The sequence below is a fragment of the Dermacentor albipictus genome, chromosome 5 (assembly GCF_038994185.2).
Source record: "Dermacentor albipictus isolate Rhodes 1998 colony chromosome 5, USDA_Dalb.pri_finalv2, whole genome shotgun sequence".
NCBI classification, from domain to species: domain Eukaryota; kingdom Metazoa; phylum Arthropoda; class Arachnida; order Ixodida; family Ixodidae; genus Dermacentor; species Dermacentor albipictus.
The window spans coordinates 42,649,419-42,671,834 of record NC_091825.1 but is presented as its reverse complement, the minus strand read 5'-3'; the positions used below and the strand labels follow the sequence as shown (position 1 = coordinate 42,671,834).

The 22,416-nt window shown below is 46.6% G+C and overlaps 1 protein-coding gene across 2 annotated transcripts in view; it reads left to right on the top strand.

Annotated features, from left to right (window-relative positions):
• The first annotated feature begins 2,542 nt into the window (after window positions 1-2,542).
• Window positions 2,543-22,416, top strand: part of LOC135900502 (pancreatic triacylglycerol lipase-like) — a 53,675-nt gene continuing 33,801 nt past the window's right edge. For both annotated transcript variants that reach the window (XM_065429983.2, XM_065429982.2), the window contains exons 1-2: window positions 2,543-3,575; window positions 21,328-21,517. In XM_065429983.2, the coding sequence (XP_065286055.1) occupies window positions 3,212-3,575; window positions 21,328-21,517 (554 nt within the window). In that variant the 5' untranslated portion in view covers window positions 2,543-3,211. The remainder of the gene's footprint in view (window positions 3,576-21,327; window positions 21,518-22,416) is intronic.

Sequence of the window (22,416 nt, the reverse complement as noted above, 5' to 3'; positions counted from 1 at the left end):
ACGCGTACTCAAACTTCGACCTAATCCATGCGTTTTAAGCTAGAAGCCGAACACTTACTTATATAACGTTCTCGATGTTGAAAACGACGCTCCCACAGCTGCATCGCACGCTCCAGTCCCCGTGCAACGCGAGGATCTGAAAGATGGATGATAAAGCGGCATCGATCAAATTACATTATACAAACCATGAGCTTCGGCATAGCCGCGAATATAAATCAACAGCAGAAGTTCGTAAATAGAGATACGGTCCTATCGCATTCACAATTGCGTGATATCTTCCTGTTCGATAAATTTCACCTGCCTGTCTGAAACTTCCAAATTTCGTTTGCATTCATGCCTGCTGAGAATTTACTCATCACATGTATATTCATTTCTTGAAGGTTGCAAGCGCACATTCTTTAATGTTGATTTTAACTGCTCTTATTACTGTTCATTTTAACTGTCTAACAGAATATATTTCCCTGGCTCTTATGTTATTTTCTGTTTAAATTCGGTCGCTATGCATGTATATGTATGTGGATGTATTTATGCCCAGGGATGTACATATATACCGCGTGTTGTATTAACGAAGCCACCATTGCGAAAAGTTTAGTGTCTGTACAGTGAACTTCAAGGGACCCGAGAATGATTTAACTTTCGCTTAACTGAAAGTTCACTGAACCAAATATTCATTATGATATGGAACAACATCGGGAAACATCATATATCAAGTCACAAGAGTGAAATGCAATTTATGGAGTTATGTACATCGATATATACGAAGTGCACGAGAGTTAGGTTGCTGCCTATCTCTTTTTTTTTTGGGAAAAGGTCTGCAATGCTCTTTTTCACCGCTGCTCTTAAAGCGCAACTAGTAGCAAAGCTGTTTAGATATTCTATGTTTTTTTGTACTTCCTCTGGCGCAGCTTGTTGCTGAGACACGAAGTGTCGCAACTTTCGATGGCATCCTACAGTTTCGGCTAGAGTAAAGGATTTGAATTTGCCTCTGTCATTGCAGTTGTCTCCCAGCACTATGCTTATTCGGGATGTACACTGGAAACAATTTCGCAATCTGATAGTTCAGCACCGGTAACGAGCTCACTGTAGCACTGCACACAGTCTTCAAGCGAAGTGTTGCCAGGGTCCACTGATCAAGTTCGTTCAACTGAAATATTCGTTATTCAGAAATTCATTCAAGTGAAATATTTTCAAATAGACTGCACAGAAAAACCGCCGGGGATTTTCTAAATGTTCGTCATTCTGAAATATTCGTTCTACTGGCATTGGTACAAATGAGTATTTACTCTACTTCGGATGTGTGCGTTGCTGTTGTTGCCTGCTGGTAGACTCTTGGCATCGTCAAGCTATATGCTTACAGCTTTCTTGCGAGGGTGGCCTTCAACAGTGTACTTCGTGCACTGTTTGATTGATAAATCTGATTGATTGATTGATACCAGTTGCTTTAAACTTGTCTCTTGCTGCCGATTCTCTGCGAAGGCAGAAATAGGTTTCTCAAAGTGATCTTCTCAAACATTCTTCGAAGAAAGGATTTGAACTTTCAGAGCAGATTTTAGGAAACGTTGGCATTTGGCCAAGCCACTCTGTTGTTTAGCATGCAAAAAAAAAAAACGAACGATGTCATAGTTTTAGCCGGCAAGCAGAGAACTATGAATATGATAATATTCTAGTAACATCGCTGCTTGTTCTTAGCAGGAAGCAACATTTATGTGAACAGCTTGTTGCTTTGATGGAGTCGGCCACAAGGAACGTACAACCTCCTTAGACGGCTTTTAGTGGATTAGTCGCTTTCAAGAAGTATATTATTTTGTGTACATACCACAAAAACAAGTAAACATATAATTTTCGAGTGTGCTTAGCTTTCACTTAACTGAAAGTTCCCTGAACCAAATATTCACTATGATATGGAATAGCATGGGGAAAAATCATATATCAAGTTACAAAAGTGAAATAAAATTTACGGAGTGATGTACATGAATATATACGAAGTGCGTGACAGTTACGTTAGGTCCAAGAAAAAAAAAATGATACAAGCACAACCTAACGCGGCAAGAAACGCAACCGTCAGTACAAAGATAAGAACCCTTATCTTGAGCACAGTGCGGTCGCCTCACGTGAGACGCGAGGTCGTGGGCTCACTTCTTAATTATTTTGTATTTTGCGTCCAAGCTATTAAAACCAGAAAGAAATTTGTAAAAAATGTGCCGACCTTTATGTGGCGTTGGTGATCATGGTGTTTTGAAACGCAATGCACAATTTCACACGTGAACGTACGCCATTTGATAAGTATTTAGTAATATGGCTGAATAATTTCTGCTAACCTCCCATCTAAGGATATAAGAAGAAAGATTCCCGCCTGTGGAAAGCGTCTGCTAGCCGAATATAGTCAATCTTTGTTATCGTTTACCTTATTCTTTAAATATGTTGGTCCTTACTATCTGGGACACCCAGTGCATCTAGAGAGTTAGAATGGTCTGTGTGCGCGGAAGCCCTGCATTTTCAGCACGGACTTGTGCGTCAATTTACTAATGTCGTCGTTAAAACAATGGCACCAGTACCAGACCGAGCTGTTTAAAAATCCTTTCCACATTCTTTTGCTGTTCTTGTTAGTGACCCTCACATAAAAGGTCTCGAAACAGTGCTGTCTATGCAATATCACCTGTTCCTCTAGAAACGTTCCGCGCACGAAGGGGGCGGGGGAGGTAGGATATGAAAGGGTGAGGGAATGACACTAACCGAAATTTCGCGAATGAGGAGGCGCGGAATTTTCCTCCGTAACGAGCGCGGGGCGCGATATGCACCGCTACGCTCTCGCCGCGCGGCCCCGTAAAGGGGTTTCCTCATTGAACACTCAAGAAAAGCGTTCGGGGCCAACGGGCGCACGTTTCCGGCGTCGCCTGCTGCTCCGGTGCCGCGGCGACCGTCGACAGCACTAATGGTTATGACGAGAGTCTGGCCTCGGGGGCGATTGCAAGCGCACGCGCAGGGCACCGGGCAAACCACGCATCGCGTCGCGACGCTTCGCTCGTCCGCTGCTCGTCCACCCCTCTCTCTCTCGTATGGACACAGGGACTCCTCAAAGACGACGTCCCTCGCAGCGGGAGCCGTCCGGCCAGCCAGCCAGCCAAGCAGGCAGGCAGCCATCCGAAGCGAGGCGGCCTGACCCGAAAATACCCAGAGAGAAAAGAGCGAGCAAGGGGGCCCGGTTCGGTCGATGCTCTGGCAGAACCTCCCCTCGCCGCTCGCCTTGCCCTTGCCGGGGCTGCCGCGCTCGCCCGCGACCAGGCCGAAGACGAGTCCGGTCTCGCCCCGCGACGCCCGGCGACCAGCGCTGTCTTGGCACGCGCCGCCGAGAAGGCCCTCGGAGAAGCAGCGCGCGCGCCCAGGGCCCGGAGCCGCCGTCGGACTCCGCTCGCCCCATGAGCGCCCGTCGATGGTCACCGCCTCGTCCACCTTCCGCTCGGGAGGCTGGCCGTCCGTGCCCTTGCTGCTCCTGCTGCTGGCGGCCGCTGCTGGTCTGGCCTGCTGCTGGTGGATCGCGGTCTCGTCGGCGCCGGTGGCTGCGCCAGCAGCGTCGGGTGAGTCGGTGGTGGAGGCGGGGTGGTCGCATGCGCGCACCTCTTGACCCCTCACCCTTGTATGCGACTAGAAACCGGTTGCGCTGTGGTTGGGGAGGTACTTCGGGGGTCTAAGGTCGCGCAGTGCGGCTGCCCCCACTGATAACATCGGCCGAGGGGTCGTTGCTCGAGGCGGTCGGGCATACGTGGCCGCGCCGCGACTGAAGGGAACATTTGTCTTCGCGGAGGCAGGCGATGACGCGATAAGTGTCTGGGCGCTCCCGAGTTTAGCACACGGTTCTTGGCGGGGGGCGGATTTTAAGGCGTTCGAAGGCGTGTTCACGCAGGTAATTTGTCGTCGTTGAGACCGGTGGACTTTGTATTGGTTCTCAGCGTTTGTTGGCGGAAGCTTGTGTGCGTGGCGGTTTATTTCCGTGCTTGTGATCAAAGAAGACACTTGCTTTTGCTGAAGCTTGTTACATTGTACTGTTCTTCTCATGGCTTCTTCTTCCGCTTCAGTTAATTGGTGCTATTAGACTGCCTGCAACTTCAGAACTCCCGGAGCAGTTGTTCACCAATTAATGAAGTTGTTCATTTTTCATAATAATCTTTCTTGCTTTGTTTTGTTTGTCTTCATTTGCTCTCAAGTTAATAGTCTGATTTGCGACACGCTCGTCACACAGTAAAGAGAAGGGGAAATTATTCTCCTTTAGCCTCCTTGCATGCACTAAAGGGCGATGAATGAGCCTGCAACAGCAAAGCCTTCGCGAATTTTGTGCGCGCGTTTAGCATCCTTGGCGTTTTAGCGTACACAGTGCGTTTCAAACCTTTGATGCTTGTAGAACGCACTGGGGCCTATCTTTGTCTGAGGCACTAAATCTATGCAGACGTCAATCAGATATTTGACTCTCGCTGAACAACTGCGTGAAATGTATAGAGAAGGCCGAAAAAGAAGTAAGACACAGCGCACACGACATTTCATTTCGCAGCATATTATTTCATCAAGATGCACCAACTAAGTATATCTTTTATGTGTTTTCTTAACTTTGAGTTCGCCTCACGCGTGTGTTCCGGTTCCTCGGATGCCACGCGCGTCTAACACGTGATATCTGCCTCCGTTGCGGTATCTTCATGGCAACCGCGGATCGAGAGCGGCCCGCTTTCGTCGTTCTAGCGATTTTCTTTTATCCCTACAACAGCTAATAATCTTCTCAGAACTGCCTCCGCAAGCAGTAGCCCGGCATCGGATGCTTTCTCTCCATTTCAAAAATTGCCCTAATTTGCTTTCACTTCTCGAACCGCCACAATGGTGCAACATCACAACGCATCGCTGCCGTTGTTTTACGCTGTACTAGAACCAGATGCGCCTATAAGAGGTTCACTGGGGGACTTATGGGGTGTGTTTTCTGACTGAGAGCTTAGATATTCGGCTTAAGTCTGCCCAGATGCACGACATTCATGAAGCCACGCAAACATTCGGAACTTCTTGAGAGAAAGTTTTAGTTCGGGAACTCCTATACAAATACATAAAAAAAAGGAGAAATTGGTTTTTCTCGGCAACTAGTGCACCAAATTTGATGAAGGTTATTGCATTTAAAAGTAAAAGTTAAAATCTAGTGCTTATTGGTTGCAAATATTTGATCATGCCGTTTCTTAATAAAAATTAGCAAAAATAAAATTTTTAGAAAACAACACTATTATGTTTACAACTCTGGAGCTCAGCAATGACTATCAATATCACAATTATGTAAATTGCGCCTAATAATACATCTAAAGCGGGCAAAATTGATATATTATACATGGCTCTGAATGAAACTACTAATGTGCTAGTAGACGTTTTTGCAAATCCCTTATAGACCCTATAACAGATTCACGTATGATGTAAAGTGACATTTCAAATTTGTCCGTTTTAGATGCTCTAAGGAACGTATTTTACAAACCTGCGACGCCTGTTTTTTATGGAGAGCTACGAATTTGTAAACATTGTGCTTCTATTATTTTTAGCTTACCCATTTTTATAAGTTCCTTAAAAAAATTCAAGCCCTAAATCGAAATTATGCTTTCAACACTCACTAGAGCTAAACTTCATCTCTCATATGCAACAAATTTCATTATATCGTACTAGTGATCATTTAATCAAAGCGTTTCTGCGTTCTACATGCATTTGAATAGGCGGCATTGGAGTTCGACCCGAGCTAAAGTTTCCTCTTAAAAGAAAAACAAAAGATTTTGATTCGAGCAAGATCGAGATACTTTATTGACAGCAAAGACAGAGAGGTCGACCTGAGCTGGTGTGGTCTACTCTGTACTGCGCATTGGGGAAGAGGGAAGGGGAGTGAAAGTAATGGAATAGATGATGATGATTACAGAAGGAGTGGTGCAAGTTGCTTGATAGCTTACAATAAGAACGCAGCTGTAGAATGACAGTGAGTACTAAAAAAAATTGATGGTGTTTATTTCCAAAAGCTGCGCTATGGGCGATTAGGAACGGCGTTGCAATATGTTGCAGAATGTTTTGAGTGACATGTTGTGCTTTGCCATTCAGCTAAACATGTGTATTTTGAATTCTATCATTATCGAAAAACGGTCGCTGAGGCCTTGATTTGCAGCCGTGACATCGGAATAAACAGACAGAACACCATAGCCACTCAGCCATTGTGGCGTGTGTGCAAGGGCTTATCGGATGTGTGAAAGGTCAATGGACACTCTGTCGCCCGTAGGAAAGTCTCGTGCTCACCGAACTGAAGACGCCCTGGCCACGCGGTCATCCGTAAACTCAGTTGTTGAACTCTGAAGATGCGTAAGCCTCCTGAACCATGAAGCTTGTCTAGGGCTTTGATTTGCTGGAATGCCTTTGTGAATACTGGAATGCGTTTTTTTTTACTTAGCCGAGGCCAGTGTTTCGATATTTGGTGTTTCTTGTGGATGTCGCTGTGGTTTCACCCGGCAATTATCGAATCGGTCTGATTCCGTGCGAAGAGAAGCTCTTGCAGACACGGAATAATGCATTAAACTTGCATCGGCGAAGACTACGAGCACTGCATTCTCGAGAATAACCTTTTAGTTGCGCAGTGCTTGCGAAAAAGAACGTCTGGCACATGTGTATTTCATTGCCAAGCATTTAAGTTAGGAACAACCATATGTTGGGCGAGGGTTCTGCTGGAGCATTATGTGGTCTGCATTTCTGACAGACCTGTTAACTCAGCTTCTAAATTTGGCACTGCTGATTTTATTTGTGACTATAAGAATAAGGTACAACTGATCTAACGTAGGATCAACAACAGTATCATGAGTGCTGTTTGCGTTAAATCCAACTCGGAAAATAATTTTTTGTCTATAGATGATTTCGTGATTCTCGAAGCCGATCGGTGCCTCAGTGCTTGCCCGAAGAAGTAGAGCATAAATTGTTTTCGAAGGACCAGTTCCAATCTACTAAAATTTGTGTGTAGGTTTAGCTGAATGATAATAGAATCAAGACATCTCGAACAGTGCAGAAAGATTCTGGACAATAATTATAATGGTCAGGTATTACAGCCCAAAATCAGTGCTTTTTCTTCTTTAACAACTACAACATGCGAAAGAGAACAAGGTATAATGCTCACTGATCATAGAGCTTAAAGCAGACGCAGTTGTGCAAACAGCGTAAGTATATAATGAGAGCCAAAACAAGCTTTGAAAACAATGCACATTTTATTGAAGTTTTGCACACATCGAGTCTGCTTAGATAAGCTCGCCTAATGTTGTTTGAATTCTTTCGCTCAGGAGACGTATAGATGTCTATCCGTATCTTAAAGCTCACTTTTGGTTTAACATAAGCGCTGATGTTAATGTTTATGGTAATGTTGAAATAAAACTTTCCTTAAAACAAGAAAATATCAAACTCGCACAAAGGTTTGAACGGAACCCAACCCTGCGACTCGTGCTCGTACTACAAATACTTTGCAGTGCTAGTACTAGATGAGTAAGTTCGTTACTGAGGGCCGCTCATTAACTCCATGTATACTCTCCAACTTGCTCTTCACAATGCTTTCCGTTGAACATACCGTTACCGATTGGTCTTAGTGAAGTTTTGGTTCCATTGGCAGTTGATTTATGTGACGTATGTATAATGTACAATCGTGCCAAAGGACGCACTTCGAGAGCGTCCTTTTAAAGTGCTTAGTAGATAACGTTCACGACAAGATGTTAAAGCACATGACCGGCTTTCATATGAAGCTCGAAAAATTCTGGCAGCTAGCCGTGAGACTCACAGCCGCCTCTTAACTGGGAACGCCGACGTTCTAATGTGCGATGGCCGTGAGAGCTGTTCGGAGTGAACGCGTACGATAACACCGGAGACTTAAGTGATTGCGTGCACCAGTCGAATGTCCAGTCATGTTTCCTTGCCAAGCGGAGCGAAGGATGCGCCTGGCTGATAGAGACGTGTCAGAGTACACGTAGCCTTACCTGTGAACGTTGACGTTTATTTTACAAATACGATATTGTCAATGAAGTTGCGACAATTGAACATTTAAACAACATGAAGCCAACAAACAATAAAGAACAATGCCATGTCTGTTGGCTTCATATGATTGTGACCAACCAAAATTGATCCCGTTGGTTCCCACTTTTCTAATTCCATCGAACGAAAGACGTTTGTTTCCAAATAAACATTGGCTCCCTATTCTTGTAACTAAACTTGCCGTTTGCTTTCGTTCCTACCGCATGTGCTTTTCTCGGTATAAGAGAGAGAGAGAGGGAGAGATCATGTTCTGTAATGAAATTTTTGGGCAAGTTACAGTACCATCTTCTTGTTTCTAGCACCTAGAGGCTGAGAACATGGAATGAGCAGGTATTGCCTGTGTGAGAACACGTGTTCCACGTGTTCCGGGCACGCAGGTTTTGTTAGGGCAAGTGGCAGGTGAGCCTGTGTGCAGTTATGACACTGAATTGTAGGCTGTAAAATTTGGTGTATAGCATCTAACTGAGATTCACAGACTGAGCATAGTCTATTCTGCCTGTTGTGTAAAAACAAAAAACAAAAAAAAAACACTTCTGCCAGTGTGAGCTCAGAACTAATCAGTGTTTTATAAAGCGCTCTATTTAGACTAGAAGTAATTGAATAACGCCGCGTGACTTACTGCACAATAGCTCTGCTCTGCTATGCACTGTTCCCATGCTGGCAAACAGCGAGTAGCGCTTTAGATTCTACAGAATATTATAGGCTTTTGTAGCAGCTCGCGACACTGAGCTGTTTTAAGAAATTAGTCTTGTCACAAGGCCTTCGAAATACTTTCGATTCGGACATGCGCAGAAGGATCGTAAGCTCGGTTTTCGCGCTCTCGTTCTTGTCGGCGGTCGAGGCTAAACCGGTGCTCGCGTGGAAAGTGCCCGATTCGAATTGTGCGTGCTTTGGAGCGAACCGTGCCAACTGTTCCGTGGCGAATGTTCACGCGGCCTCGCAGTCTTGTCTCAAGGTCAACGTTTGCTCGCCCGCTGAATCGTATGGCTACGGAGCTGCTTTCTACAGCACTCTTTGCGTGCCGAACGAGGAGTTCTCAGAGCTGCATTTCTAGCGTTTTCGCCCAGCTAGCGAAAGATAGTTTTTCTCCGCTTCATTCCCGCAGCGCTTGCAATGTACTACTTCTTTTTTTTGTACGACCGAAATAAATAGATAATGAGACGTTCCGCCATCCTTCGAGGCCACGTGGATTATACGCACTCACTGTTTTGAACCCTGCCGTTCATCCGTGGCGGAAGGGTTTCGCGAGGCAGTTTCTGGCAGTGATTTAATTTGCTAACATGCTTAAACAGAAGAGGATGCAATAGGCTGAGAAAAATTCAGTTTTGAGATAACAATGCTTATTCACGTCGTTGGTGGTAGTTTTTTAAAAGGCATTAGTAATACATCGGAAGTGTTTGATACTCCAGGGACAGACACTGGGAGCTCAACCAAAGCCACTTGGCACGCACTGAATATTTTTGAAAAGTAACAAATAGCTGTTTCAAGGTAATTCAAATCTTTTCCATGGTGGGAAGGGCTTTTGACCCATCGATGGGCGCTAATTTGCCTTTTCGTCAGTATCCTTGACAACTGCGTATTCGTTGTTTAAGTAAACTTCTATTTTATTGTGCATTCTCTTCAGATCACTACCCAACAGAAGCGGTCAGTAAAGGAAACGGCAAAGTGAGTAGGTACTATAATAGTGGTCTGCTAATGAGTACGAGAGGACAAGTCTCACTTCACCTCAGTCGTTATGCTGACGCCAAGACAGAGAAGTACATGGCAATGGGTGTTGCCAGGCTAACCACCTACGCTGACTATTACGGAAGACACGTGCGGTTTTTTTGACAGTAGGACGATAGCTTCCTGCTTGGCCAGATCTCTAGTTGGGTGAAGTACGGAGGCACCCGCAGCATTTCCGTTCCTTGAATGCAGCAGGGGTTGAAGGGGAGAAATGCTTCTCGCCGCACATAGCCCTGGAACACCAGTGAAACAGGCAGTGCACAGGCCTCACTCATGGAGTGTCTTCGGTAATCTTTACACAAACTGTAAATATCCGTAGCGTTGGCATCGCTTTGACTTGGGATGAAGCTGATATTTATTAACAGAAAGCTTGATCTAACTTTTGGGCGTTCAAAAGAAGAAATTTTCATAATTTCTTTGTTAGGAAACTTTCGCTGAATTTTCACTGAAATCGACCAAGAGGATACATGCCCTTAACTGCTATGAAGAAAACCAGCTTAATGCATCCAAAGAACACGAACAACCTTAGAAAAAGCTTTAAGCAAGCTTTGAGAATGAGGTGAAGCAATCTAAGAAAAGTGAAATGATATAATTGGGGCACTATAAGTGACCCTTTTATCGGGATCACAGAAGATGTGTCTCGTGACCTACGTTTCTGTCCATGGTGGTATAATTTGCTTTGTTAAGCTTTTCTAATATCCCCTGCAGTACCTTACAGAATACTTAAAGATTTGTCGTAATCTGAGCGTAGTGAACTTTTGCATCCTGAGTAAGCACTACAAACATTTCAAACAAACCCGTCATTCTAAGATTCTCAAAACATTATTTCTGAACAGAGTCGATATCGTCACATGAAAGATCCCATCTTGTGGTCAGCCTAATGATGTTTCATTCCGTCTCTATCCGCATTCCCTCCGCCATCGTAAAAAAAAGGAAAAAAAAAACTTTTGATGATTTGTTCCAGGTTCTTTGATTAAGTTTTTTGGAGCGTTTCACTCCTTTGTAGCCAGAAAACAGCAGCCTTCCACTGTAAAGCTTTCTCTGAAGACATTGGGGCTTGTACGTATTTCCGCAGAATTGCTGTTCACAGTGGAGCATGAGGTTGTTGAACTTTCCTCTTAACGCCACAAACAATCTTGCATGACCCGCCGTGGTTGCTCAGTGGCTCTGGTGTTGGGCTGCTGAGCACGAGGCCGCGGGATTGAATCCCCGGCAATGGCGGCCGCATTGCGATGGGAGCGAAATCCGAAAACACCCATGTACTTAGATTTAGGTGCACGTTAAAGAACCCCAGGGGGCCGAAATTTCCCGAGTCCTCCACTACGGCGTCCCTCATAATCAGAAAGTGGTTTTGGCACGCAAAAGCCCATAATAAAAGTTTTGTATTCTGCAGGAAAAATGATATCGAGGGAACGCTGTTCTTTTGCATACGTATATTAACGCTCAGAACTTTTAAATATTTATGTGTTCGCGTTAGCTGAGGAGTGTATGTAGTGTTTATTTCCTAATGTCCGCATCAAATTATGCGTAAGGCAAAAAAAATTTCGTCATGCGGGTTTCTGACAATAGGAAAGAAGATGGCACGACCAAGCCGGTCTAATGTTTTCAATGCTCGATTCCTTTTTTTCTTCTGAGGGAACATATAAAGTGATGACTGTTCACCTCGAAACCAGCTCACCTATTTCGAACAACTCTATTAGCAATACGAGAGAATAGAGCAGCTTAGGAAAAAGTATTGATGTGACACGTGAGCCATCGCGAGCACCTTTACCGCCTACTAAAGGGTTGCGGCACTTTTCTGCTTCTGAGTGCAATGCGAAAACTAGGAACCGTGACTGGAATTAGTTCAGCTTTGTGTGAGCATCGACAGCGCACTGTTGCATTCGCAGTAAAAACAGCGTAAACAGGGCAATCGAAACGCGTTCGAGAGCTCACCGCAAGTGCCACGGACGGCTGGTTTATCGAACTTCATCTACGCCCATTTCGAAACCTAAGCCGCATCCTGAAACAGCTCTATCCGGCATCGTTGCTGACCACTGTCTTGTTGCGGATGCTCCCAGAATCTATTTTTATACCCTTTAAGCGCAGCCGTCCTTGTTTTGGCACGTTGCAAGCCTTGGCTGACATGCGCGGCAATACGCTCTCGCATAAATCCAGGACAGGAGGTCAAAGAGGCGAGGAAAGAAGACAGCAGACAGCGTTGCGTAGCGAAAAGAAAATAATTAAAATAAAGAAACTATAACGTCACAAAAATTACGAGCTGGATCCGTGCCCAGGAAAAGTAAGCCTGCAACTTGTCGGCAATCCTGGTGCTCGAAAGAAAACATTTCGCACTAGCACACAAAACAGACAAGCTTAGCTTTTCACCCCTTGGTGAAATCTGAAGGTAACAAAACTGAACCTCTAAGCTGCCGAGTGCACCTGGAAGAAAACGTACCCCGCTCTGGCTGCACGTTGTAATTCTTACGTCAAACCATATGATCTTCAAAAAAAAAATAACCCCGCAAAAGGCTATAGTTTGAGCTTTGCCTCAATCTGCACCGTTTCCTCGGGTGAGAGATGCTGCTACGGCGCCGCTTTTTATGCCTACTAAGCAGCAGCGCAGCGAGTGGTCTTACTTCACGCGTCCTTGCCCGCGCTCTCAATGCGAGTTGGCCACCACGTGGACTGCCGCTTTGCTTGCCCGGTTGTTGAGACAAGACATCGCCTTTTGTTTGCCTGCTACGCAGAGGTTATGCGAATAAACTTTGAAGCTTGCTTTCACAGGAGACAAATTGCACACATTGTAGTGTATAGTACGCTGTTTGGAAGGCGTATTATGTATTCTGGGAGTGGAGGCGACTTGACCAATACGTTTTGCGAGTCAATTCATTGAGCTGAAGAGACAGAAACTACGAAAATCTTATTGTGCCTTTTTATGTATTTGTGCTATGCGCGGCGGTATTTACATTCTACGCACGCAGGTTAACAATAGAAAGATCTAGCTGCAACAAATGTTATGTCAAAAAATATGGCACGAACGGGTGGCTAAAACAATGTCCGCAAATGAAAGTTAGAGAGCATGACTATTGAGTGCTTTGGTCAGTCTTTATCAAGTATTTTCATTTTATTTCACCGTGAGCATAAGAGACAGAATGGGACTGTCCATTTATATTTTATCCCTGCGAACAAGCAACTGATTAATCTATGGAGTAAGTATGCCAAGAAGCAAGCGAGCAACCAAGCATCCAAGCAAGCTGAAGTTAGTTTTTTTAGCTGCCTGTGCGGGGTGGGAGATGAACCTAGTATTTGTCCGTGCTTTGAGAAATGTTTGGCAAAATAATCCGAAGAAACCTACCGAGTACTTCCGCGTCACTGTTAGGCAAGCATAAAATACTTTCGGCAATGATCACCCGACGATTACGCAGAAACAGTGATGTCGATAATAAGTGTCTGGTACAGGAATTACAGTTCTATCGTTCGACTTTTCAGTTTTACTTTTGTGTTTGGTATTAGTCGCAATTATTTACTGCGGACAGAAGAGTCACCTCTCCTAGGAGGGGAAGGGGTCATAACTTTTTGGACGACGGGCTTCCAGTCCAGCCTTAGGAACGAGTGTTTCCCGCTCTTTCGGGAAAAAAGGTTGTCCAATTCCTACATGTAATGATCTAATTAGTACACTGACCGATATGAGTAATATGCCGCTCTAAAAAAAATGAAGCCCATGGAAATCAGTAAACTTGTTCAGCTTTTATTTTCAACTAGGAACATATCTTCTGCGACACTCCGTACAGAACCATGCGAAAGTTTAACGGCTCCCAGCTTTTCTTGCTAGGCACAACCAACATCTAGCGAAATGAGCCGATCACCGCACGTAAGATGTCAGGCTTCATCAATGATAACACGACAATCGGCACGAATGCAGAGGAGAGTCGACTGTCTAAAGAAACATCTTTGACGCGTGTCACAATGGGCCATTGTTTGTGAAGAAATTCGGCAGAACAAATCTCACGATTACTGTCGACGGAGGCGTTTAGCATTGAATAAATATAGCCCCACATCGTATTGGCACCGTCGAAACGAGTTACGTATAAGCCGTGTACTACAGCGGGACTGCTCTTTCTCGCTGCCCTAAGAAAATTCGGGGCCATCTAGTGCCGCCGGCGCGAAGCCTGCGCGTGCCCTCCGAAATGCATGGCGAGCCATGGTGTGTTCGAATAGCACGGGGCTCGGCACAAGTGTTCAAAGAGACATGAACCCCGACTTAACCCTCACCAGAAGTATCCCCCAAGCTTGCTGGACCAATCTGGAGGAGTACCTAGGCAGCGACCACGCGGTGCTAGCCACCACTCTCCATGAACTCGAATACAAAGCCAGGATAGGCATGGCTCGCCTCACGGATTGGACCAAGCTGCGGGAGATAAGAGAAGAAAGAGCTGCGAACAAACAGAGCCAACAGCTTCATTCAATTAAGGACTGGACCACTCAGCTTCACCAGGATGTGAAGGTGCACACCAAAATGCTTGAAACATCCACCACCACTCCAAGCATCGACGCTCGCTTGCTCCACATGTGGGAAGCCCGGCGTAGCCTGCTGAAGCGTTGGAAACAGCAAAGATTAAATCGCAAGCTCAAGAGGCGAATAGCACTACTCACACAAGAGGCTGCGGAATACGCTACCACGCTATGCCGAGAGAATTGGCTATCCCTCTGCGACAGCTTGAGAGGAAGACTGAGTACTTCCAAGACGTGGAAGGTATTGAGGTATTTAGTCAACCCGGCCAGCAGCAAAACGGAATCCCACCACAATATGGCCCGAGTAATTCACCAATTTCCTGGAAACGAGGCGGACCTCCTTTTGACTCTCAAAGCCCAGTACTTCCCCACACAGACATCGGAGCCTCTGCCACCCTACACCGGCACCCCTAATGAGCTCCTAGATGAGGACATTCATCTACATGAGGTAACAGCGGCGATAATGGGCTTGAGACGCCACACAGCCCCGGGAATGGACCAAACTACCAATAAGGCACTTGTAAATCTTTACAGCCCCTCGCTAGTAGAGCTTACCGCTCATCTTAACGAAGTATGGGGGAAAGGAAACCTTCCCGAGGACTGGAAAATAGCCGAGGTTCGTCTGATACCGAAGCCAGGCAAGCCACCAGCCATTGAGAACCTACGACCGATCTCCCTCACTTCGTGTGTAGGAAAGCTCCTAGAGCACATCGTTCTCAACCGGTTACAACAATTCCTGGAGAATTCGGGGAAACTTCCAACAACGATGATAGGATTCCGTCTACACCTCTCAACTCAAGACATCCTACTTCAGCTGAAAGAGGAGGTGATTGTACCAGCGACACGCAATTCCCCCACGGCTATCCTCGCCTTAGATCTTAAAGGGGCGTTCGATAACGTCAAGCACACAGCAATCTTACAGAGGCTAAACGCGCTGGGCTGTGGGGCCAGGACGTACTCCTATATCAGAGGTTTCCTCTCAGATAGAAAAGCCATCCTAAAGGTCGGGGACAAAGCCACAAACCCCTTCTTACTGGGCGGGCGCGGCACACCACAGGGCGCAGTGTTATCCCCTCTCCTTTTCAATATCGCCCTAATAGGCCTACCGCCGCTCCTCGATAACATCCCAGGGATCCGGCATGGCCTATATGCCGACGACATTACCATCTGGTCGTCCACAGGATCCATCGGGGAAATGGAGAACCGCTTGCAGGAAGCTGCAGACGTGGTGAGCGACTATGCTAAGTCATGCGGGCTCAGCTGCGCCCCCCAAAAGTCGGAGCTACTCCTGGTCTCACCGCGAAAGAAGCACACATCCGACTCGCCCACTATCAACATACAATTGGAGGGACACACCATCGTTCCGTCTCAGAGCGTAAATATATTGGGAATTGTTTTCCAGTCGGATCGCACCAATACAAGATTATTTCAAAAGCTTAAGAATACAACAGCCCAAGTTACGCACATGATCTGGCGAATAACTACCAAGACAAGAGGCATGGGGGAGGCGGACACGCTTCGGCTTGTCCAAGCCTTCGTCATGTCTCGAATAACTTACGCTATTCCATACGCACTACTCAACGAGACGGAACTGAAGAAAATCAACACAATGATCAGAAAGGCATATAAGCAGGCAATGGGCCTGCCAACCAGTACGTCCACAGGACGCCTATTACGACTAGGTGTGCACAACATGGCCGAGGAGCTGATCGGGGCACATTTATCCAGTCAGCGAACAAGGCTGGCGGTTACGGAAGCAGGGAGGTCCATTCTCTTACGCCTGGGGCTCTCTGCCCCTCTGAGCCATCCGCCGCCTCAGACTGTGAGCTTACCCCATGCCATCCGGAGAAACATCACCGAACGTCCTATACCTCGCAATATGCACCCAGTGCACCACGCAGAGCGAACGGAGGCCCGCGCCCTGGCCATACACAAGCGATACGGGACTTTACTCTCTACAGCCTACACGGACGCGGCTTCTTACTCCAGACGCGCAGCCACAACAGCCACCGTAGTCGTCAACACAGAACATCGGAGCAGCATTTCGCTCACACGAAACAATCCCCTCCAAGCCGAGGAATTGGCCATTGCCCTCGCGCTCTCCCAAACAGAGGTTGAAGTCATAGTGACCGACTCCCAACAGGCGTGCCGCAACTTTGCTAGCGGCAGAATTCATACCACTACGCTCCGGATCATCAATCAAAAACCGCCAACGAGATCAGTCATAATCATCTATCTGGGCGCCAGCTCATCAAGGCATTCCTGGCAACGAGGTCACCAACCACGTGGCTCGAGATCTGACCCACCGAGCCGGCGCCGGGAATCTGAACCCGAGCCCATGCACCCTCTAGTCTCTTACCAAGACATCACACAGCACTACAAGCTAACCTGCAGAACATATGCACCCCCACACAAGTCACTACCTAGAGAGCAGGAGCGATTCCTCCGAGCTCTACAGGTTAATACATTCCCGCACCCAACCAGAAATCACCTCATAGACCCTACGAAATTCTCTCCGCAATGCCGCTTCTGCGCAGAGCCGAGGTCCCTCAGGCACATAGTAGGGGGTTGCAAAGCGGCACCATTAAGTCCTTCGAACCCTTACCCCACTAACGAGCTTTGGGAGAGAGCCTTGGCCAGCTCCGATCTCGAGGATCAGCAACGGCTAATTGCTAGGGCCCAGGACGCGGCCCGAGCTCAAGGCACTCTGGATTGAGGACGCCTCTCCAAAGCTTAATTCACCGAATAAAAATGTTTATTGTCTCTCTCTCTCGAAACCTGAGAAACGCGTCATGCGGCTACCGCGATCCTCTTGCACGCTTCTTTCTGGACTTGCTACACTATCTAGTGGCGCTGCCGAGAAGTCTTCTCGGCAGCTAAGGCATATCTATGCCGGCCGTCTCACGCGAGCCTACGACATGACGAATATTGGGTTCTACATGAGTCGTTTCGAGAAGAAGAGAGAGAAACACGGATTGCGTCGTTATCAGCAACTACGTGTTATGCAATCGTAGCTATATCTGGCTAAAACATGTGGTGTACATGATAACAATGATGACATTTGAACTCCGGTGAAGAAATCTTGAAACATGATTAACTTTGTTGATCGTGAAGTTTGCAGAACGTCGAACACGCAAAGAGAGAGAAAGAGAGAGAGAGAGAGAGAGAGAGAGAGAGAGGGGAAAGGCAGGGAGGTGAACCAAAGGCGAGTTGCCGGTTCGCTACCCTGCACTGGGGTGAGGGATATAGGGGTAGTAAGGACGACAAATAGTGAGAAGACAACAACAAGAAAAAAAGAAAAGAAAGAAAAATATCTTCAGTGCTAATCCATTCACTGAAAGTGGAGGACCTCCCGCCGTGGTTGCTGAGTGGCTATGGTGTTGAGCTGCTAAACACGAGGTCGTCGGATCGAATCCTGGCCGCGGCGACCGTTTGAGGAGTTTTTTTTTTCGAAATGAGCCAAATCCACAAACCGAAACTAGGTCAGACAAAACGGTAATGACAAGAAAAACTAGGCAACTTTCTCATAGAAAACACGTTGCAACGAAATGGGTCAAATAACGCCAGGCAAACGTGTTCGCAGATCGTATTTCGTATCGAAATTGAGCCAGATCCAGCTGTTGCACGGATCAAAATGAGCCAAATCCATTTGCCCAATAGGAGAGTGCTTTTGGCGTGACGTCATGTAGCCATGGCAGCCTCCTTGTCAGTTCCCGCCAAGGAGTTGGTTCCCGCCTGACAGTTCAGAGTGTTTCGTTCGTGTTTTCGCGAGTTCTTCGCTTTTCTGATATCGTTGTTCATGGATTCGGATGGCAATGAAGAGATCGGCGAAAATCTATTCCTAGACGTCGACGACGAAGTGAAAAGAAGCCGCATCACCACCGTAAAAGCAAGAATGCGCCGTTGCCAAAATGCAAAATGCAGTGCCCTGCTGCCAATGTTATTATAGCTTTTCTGTCAAGATTACATGATGCCATTCTCGAAAGCCAATTTTAATAAAGTTTTCATAGCAATAACGCCTAAAATCCAGCGTTTCAATTCAATACGAGCCAAATCCAAAGTTCTCACCCTAATATTGGGCATATTTGCCGCATAATTTTTCATTACTTGTGGTCGTAAACTTGCCCTAGCTGATATGTAAAGCATATCATATAATAGCTTTGATAGCGTTGCATTTAGCTCCGGTAACAAATTTTTGCTTTTTGCTCAACTTCTGTTTACGTGGATTTGACCCATTTCGAAAAAAACTCCTCGTTTTTCGATGGGGGCGAAATGCGAAAACACCCGTGTACTTAGATTTAGGTATACGCGTTAAAGAACCTTAGGCGGTCGGAATTTCCGGAGTCCTCCACTACGGCGTGCCTCATAATCAAAAAGTGGTTTTGGCACGTTAAAGGCCATAATTTAATCTTTTAAAGGTGGATGACCAACGAAGCGGTGTATAGTGATAACTATATTGATTTATTTTATGGTGATTACTATATTGAATGAACAAAGACACATACACGTCACTTCTTCATTCTACTGTCTTTTATTTTATTTTGTTACCATAGTGATCTCCGCTTTATGGTTGCTATTGCAGACGGCCATGGGCTGAACAACGATGCTGGAAAAATTTTTAGCAAACGTCATGTCTATACATGACCGATGACGCGTAGTTGGTACATTGACTAGTCTATAGTATTGAATACCGAACCTGTCCTCCTCGCGGTATTCGGGGTGCCGAAGGGCATCGCGCATACGCTTGGCGTTGGCGGCCCGCTCATCGTCGGTGGTCTCCTTCCGCCGCTGTCGTGCCCATTCCCGTTTCTGTTCGCGACGGCGATCTTCACGGGCGCGCCCTGCCGTTCCTCGTAGGACGGAAAGCGGCTACGCGACGGTCCGGGCCCGTCGACCGACGCGCGCTCGGCGTTAGCGGCTTCCCGCTGCCTTCGTGCCCATTACCGCTTCTGTTCACGCCGTCGCTCTTGGAGGGCACGCTGTTTTTTCTCGGTGCGTACAATACGCGTCCTACCCATAGCACGACCAGAACGCAACTGCCGATAACGTTGCTAGGCGATGTTGACGCCACAGTAAAGAGGCCGACGCATAATGTTGGGCTATAAACAAGCTTTAACCGTTTATGGTCCGGCGTACCTCTCCTACGCACGGAGAGAAACCTACCCATATACAGCTTCGCTGTAAAAAGAAAAACAGGTAACGCAACAGCGTTCCATTGACACGCGTTCACACAGGCCGGTCGATCTCAAGAAGCGCAGTAGCGCTTGTACGGCTTTCTAACGTGATGCTAAGTCGCATCGATGTTTGAAAATTCTTTCTTCTGACAAAGCCTGGTCGTCCAACTGGTTCAGCATGACTGAAAGCGATTGTGTCTACACACTGCACTGCCGGCACCAGCAAAGAACACGACAAATCGTTTCTCCGTCGCAGTAATCGCCACATGCTGCAGTGTCGGCCATCCCTATGCGCCACGTGTAGGCATTGGTAAAAGGGTCGCGTCTCTTCGGGGAAATCTTGGCGGAAGTCGGAGGCCTAAGGTTGGATCCAGAGTGTATAATGAGGCCTGCATAAAATGTGGTTCTTTCCATTTTGATGTAGTGGATTGGCGTGCAAGTACGTGAAACATCCTTGCGGCATGTCTCCTAGACAGCGGCATCGATATGTGCTTGTCTTTTACATAAACTGAACAAGCAGCTCATGTCGCACAGTTTCTACTTTGCATAAACTGTTACGAGGAAATTTCTAGAGAAAGTGGGCGAGTTTCGAAGATTGTGCTGTCTAACACTTCGCCTCAAACGCGAGGTCTCACAAGCAGAGACGACGAGAAAGTTGCACGTGGCGCATGCGCCGGGTGTTTCAAAAACCTGGTTGCCTGGTGTCATGTATGGTGTCATCGTGGTCTAGTAGTTAGAGCATCTCAAGCATCAATCAAGCATCTGCCCTATGGCAGATGCTTGATTCCGCTCCAGTCACGCATTATCTTTTTTTTATTAAAGCTAGGCGAGACAATAACCTACCTACCAACTGCCATGTGCAAATAATGAGGCAAAGAATGCTTCGCATTAAGTAGCAGCTGAACCCTAATTCTCCGGGTTGAGGCATTCGAGGTAACAATTAAGAGTGGAATGCAAAAGTTTTATGTACAGTGCTTTAAGAGCATATTCAGAAATCTCCATTCAAACTTAATCCCAAACCTCCTTCTATGGTCAGCATCATAAGCCAGTGTGTTACTTTGAGAAGTTAAACTGCATCAATGATCTGCACCTTGAATAATGTGTCCGGTTTGCTGGGACTCCAGTATCTATAACGGACCGACGTCATATGATCGATAATTACAATGCTTGTCAATGTTATTGTTTCCAAAAGAAGTTTGACATCAGCGTCGTAGTTATAAAGCTTTTGTCCGGTGAAACATTGACTCCTGTGCTTGCTTGTAGGAGTTCTGATATTGCGCAAGAATGATGCTTCATAGGTACATTCTTTTGTGACCACTCGTAACGTGCAATATTTTGCTCACCTTTGGCGGCGGTGTTTGCATGTAATAAGGGAAAGGAAAGACTCATGCAGTAGCTGTGGAGCATTATGCGGCGTCCTACAGGCCCAACGAAAACGCGGCCTCAGAATGTCTTGGGACCCCGGAAGACGTTTGTTTTTGTAAGGCTGTTCCCTTCACTTCATGCAATTTACAGTGCGACTTAACATATACTTAATGTGTCACCCGTAAAATGGCACTTCTTTCGGTGATTCTTTCAGCTGCGACATGGGGCGAGATTTTATGCGCCTTGTATTTGATTTCGTGTAGAAACTATTGGGAACTATCGGCAATTCGTGGTGTGCATGTTCGTTGCGATGCTCGGCAACGCTGGGATGACTTCAATGAAAGATTTGGAGTGTATAGGCGAGAGTCAACTGAATCTTCAGAACAACTGAAAAGCAAGCTTATGCAATAGTAGAGGCTTTCTTGTGCCGCTATATCTACGTGAGATTCTCTTTCTTTTTGGCTACTTTCGTTATCCTCGTGCCCACTGGAACTGCGTGTATCGGTTTGCGCAGGCAGCAGCGACGCAGTTTCCAAGCCAGCTCAGTTGCTGTTCGACGATGAGCCGAGTACGCAAGAGATCTGGTCCGCGGTGGCGACATCCATCGCGCAATGGCAGCGTGCGCACAGTGGACGCCACCGCAGAAGCGCCGACGTGGCCACAGCGGACAGGGGCGTGTGCTACGGATCACTCGGCTGCTTCAGGTACTTGTCCGGCTACTATAGCAATGTGTACAGTATGCGTGAGCAATGCGAGTTCCCTCAGAATTCCTCCTCGAAGATCATGCGCATCCACTGCAATGTCAGAATCCAAATGACATGAAGCTTCGAGTTAGCGAGGTAGCAGCATTAGCCCAGCACAGCGTCGTCGCCTGTAGCTGCTTGCCGTCTGCATCATCAGGACGAAGGCGATGTACGATGCTTATCGAGGGAAGAATGTTGATGGGAAGTGTGCGCACATATATAATTACATTTATGCTTCGTAGCCCTTGCGTCACAGTGGCACACCCATTGTAGGTGATTAGCCAATAATGAATATATACCCCGTGGTATATAGCTGGTGGGAGGCCAAGTGGCCGACAACAACTGAAGAAAGGTTGTTTACTGGGTCGCACAGCAGTCAGTACATACCCAGTGGCCTAACGTATATATTTGAGTTCCCCAATACGAAACTTTTTGATTTTCATGCGCTTCCACAATTGCGTACGCATTGCGATATATAAGCAATCGACATGCTGGCATAGGCGAGTGCTCCGAGTTGTACGCCCGGTGCACGCTCGGCGCCAGTTTCTGCTGGTTGTTTTCGTCCTCACACTGGTCTGTTTACTATGACGTGGATACGTCTACGTAGGAAATAGTTCTGTGAGACGTAATAAAGAGACTTAGGTCAGCTTGACCGCAATTCCTGCTGGCATGGAGGCGGACAGAACAGCCAGGGCGATAGGTGAACGCTTGTTGGAGCCTGCAATCAGCCTGGAAGACCAGTTGTGATTTAGAGAAATTCGTTTCACAGATGGGACCTTACTGCAACATTCTGTATATAATTCTAAGCTGCCGTTTAGCAGAGATGAGCAGTTAAGATACATACGCGACGATGGTAACAG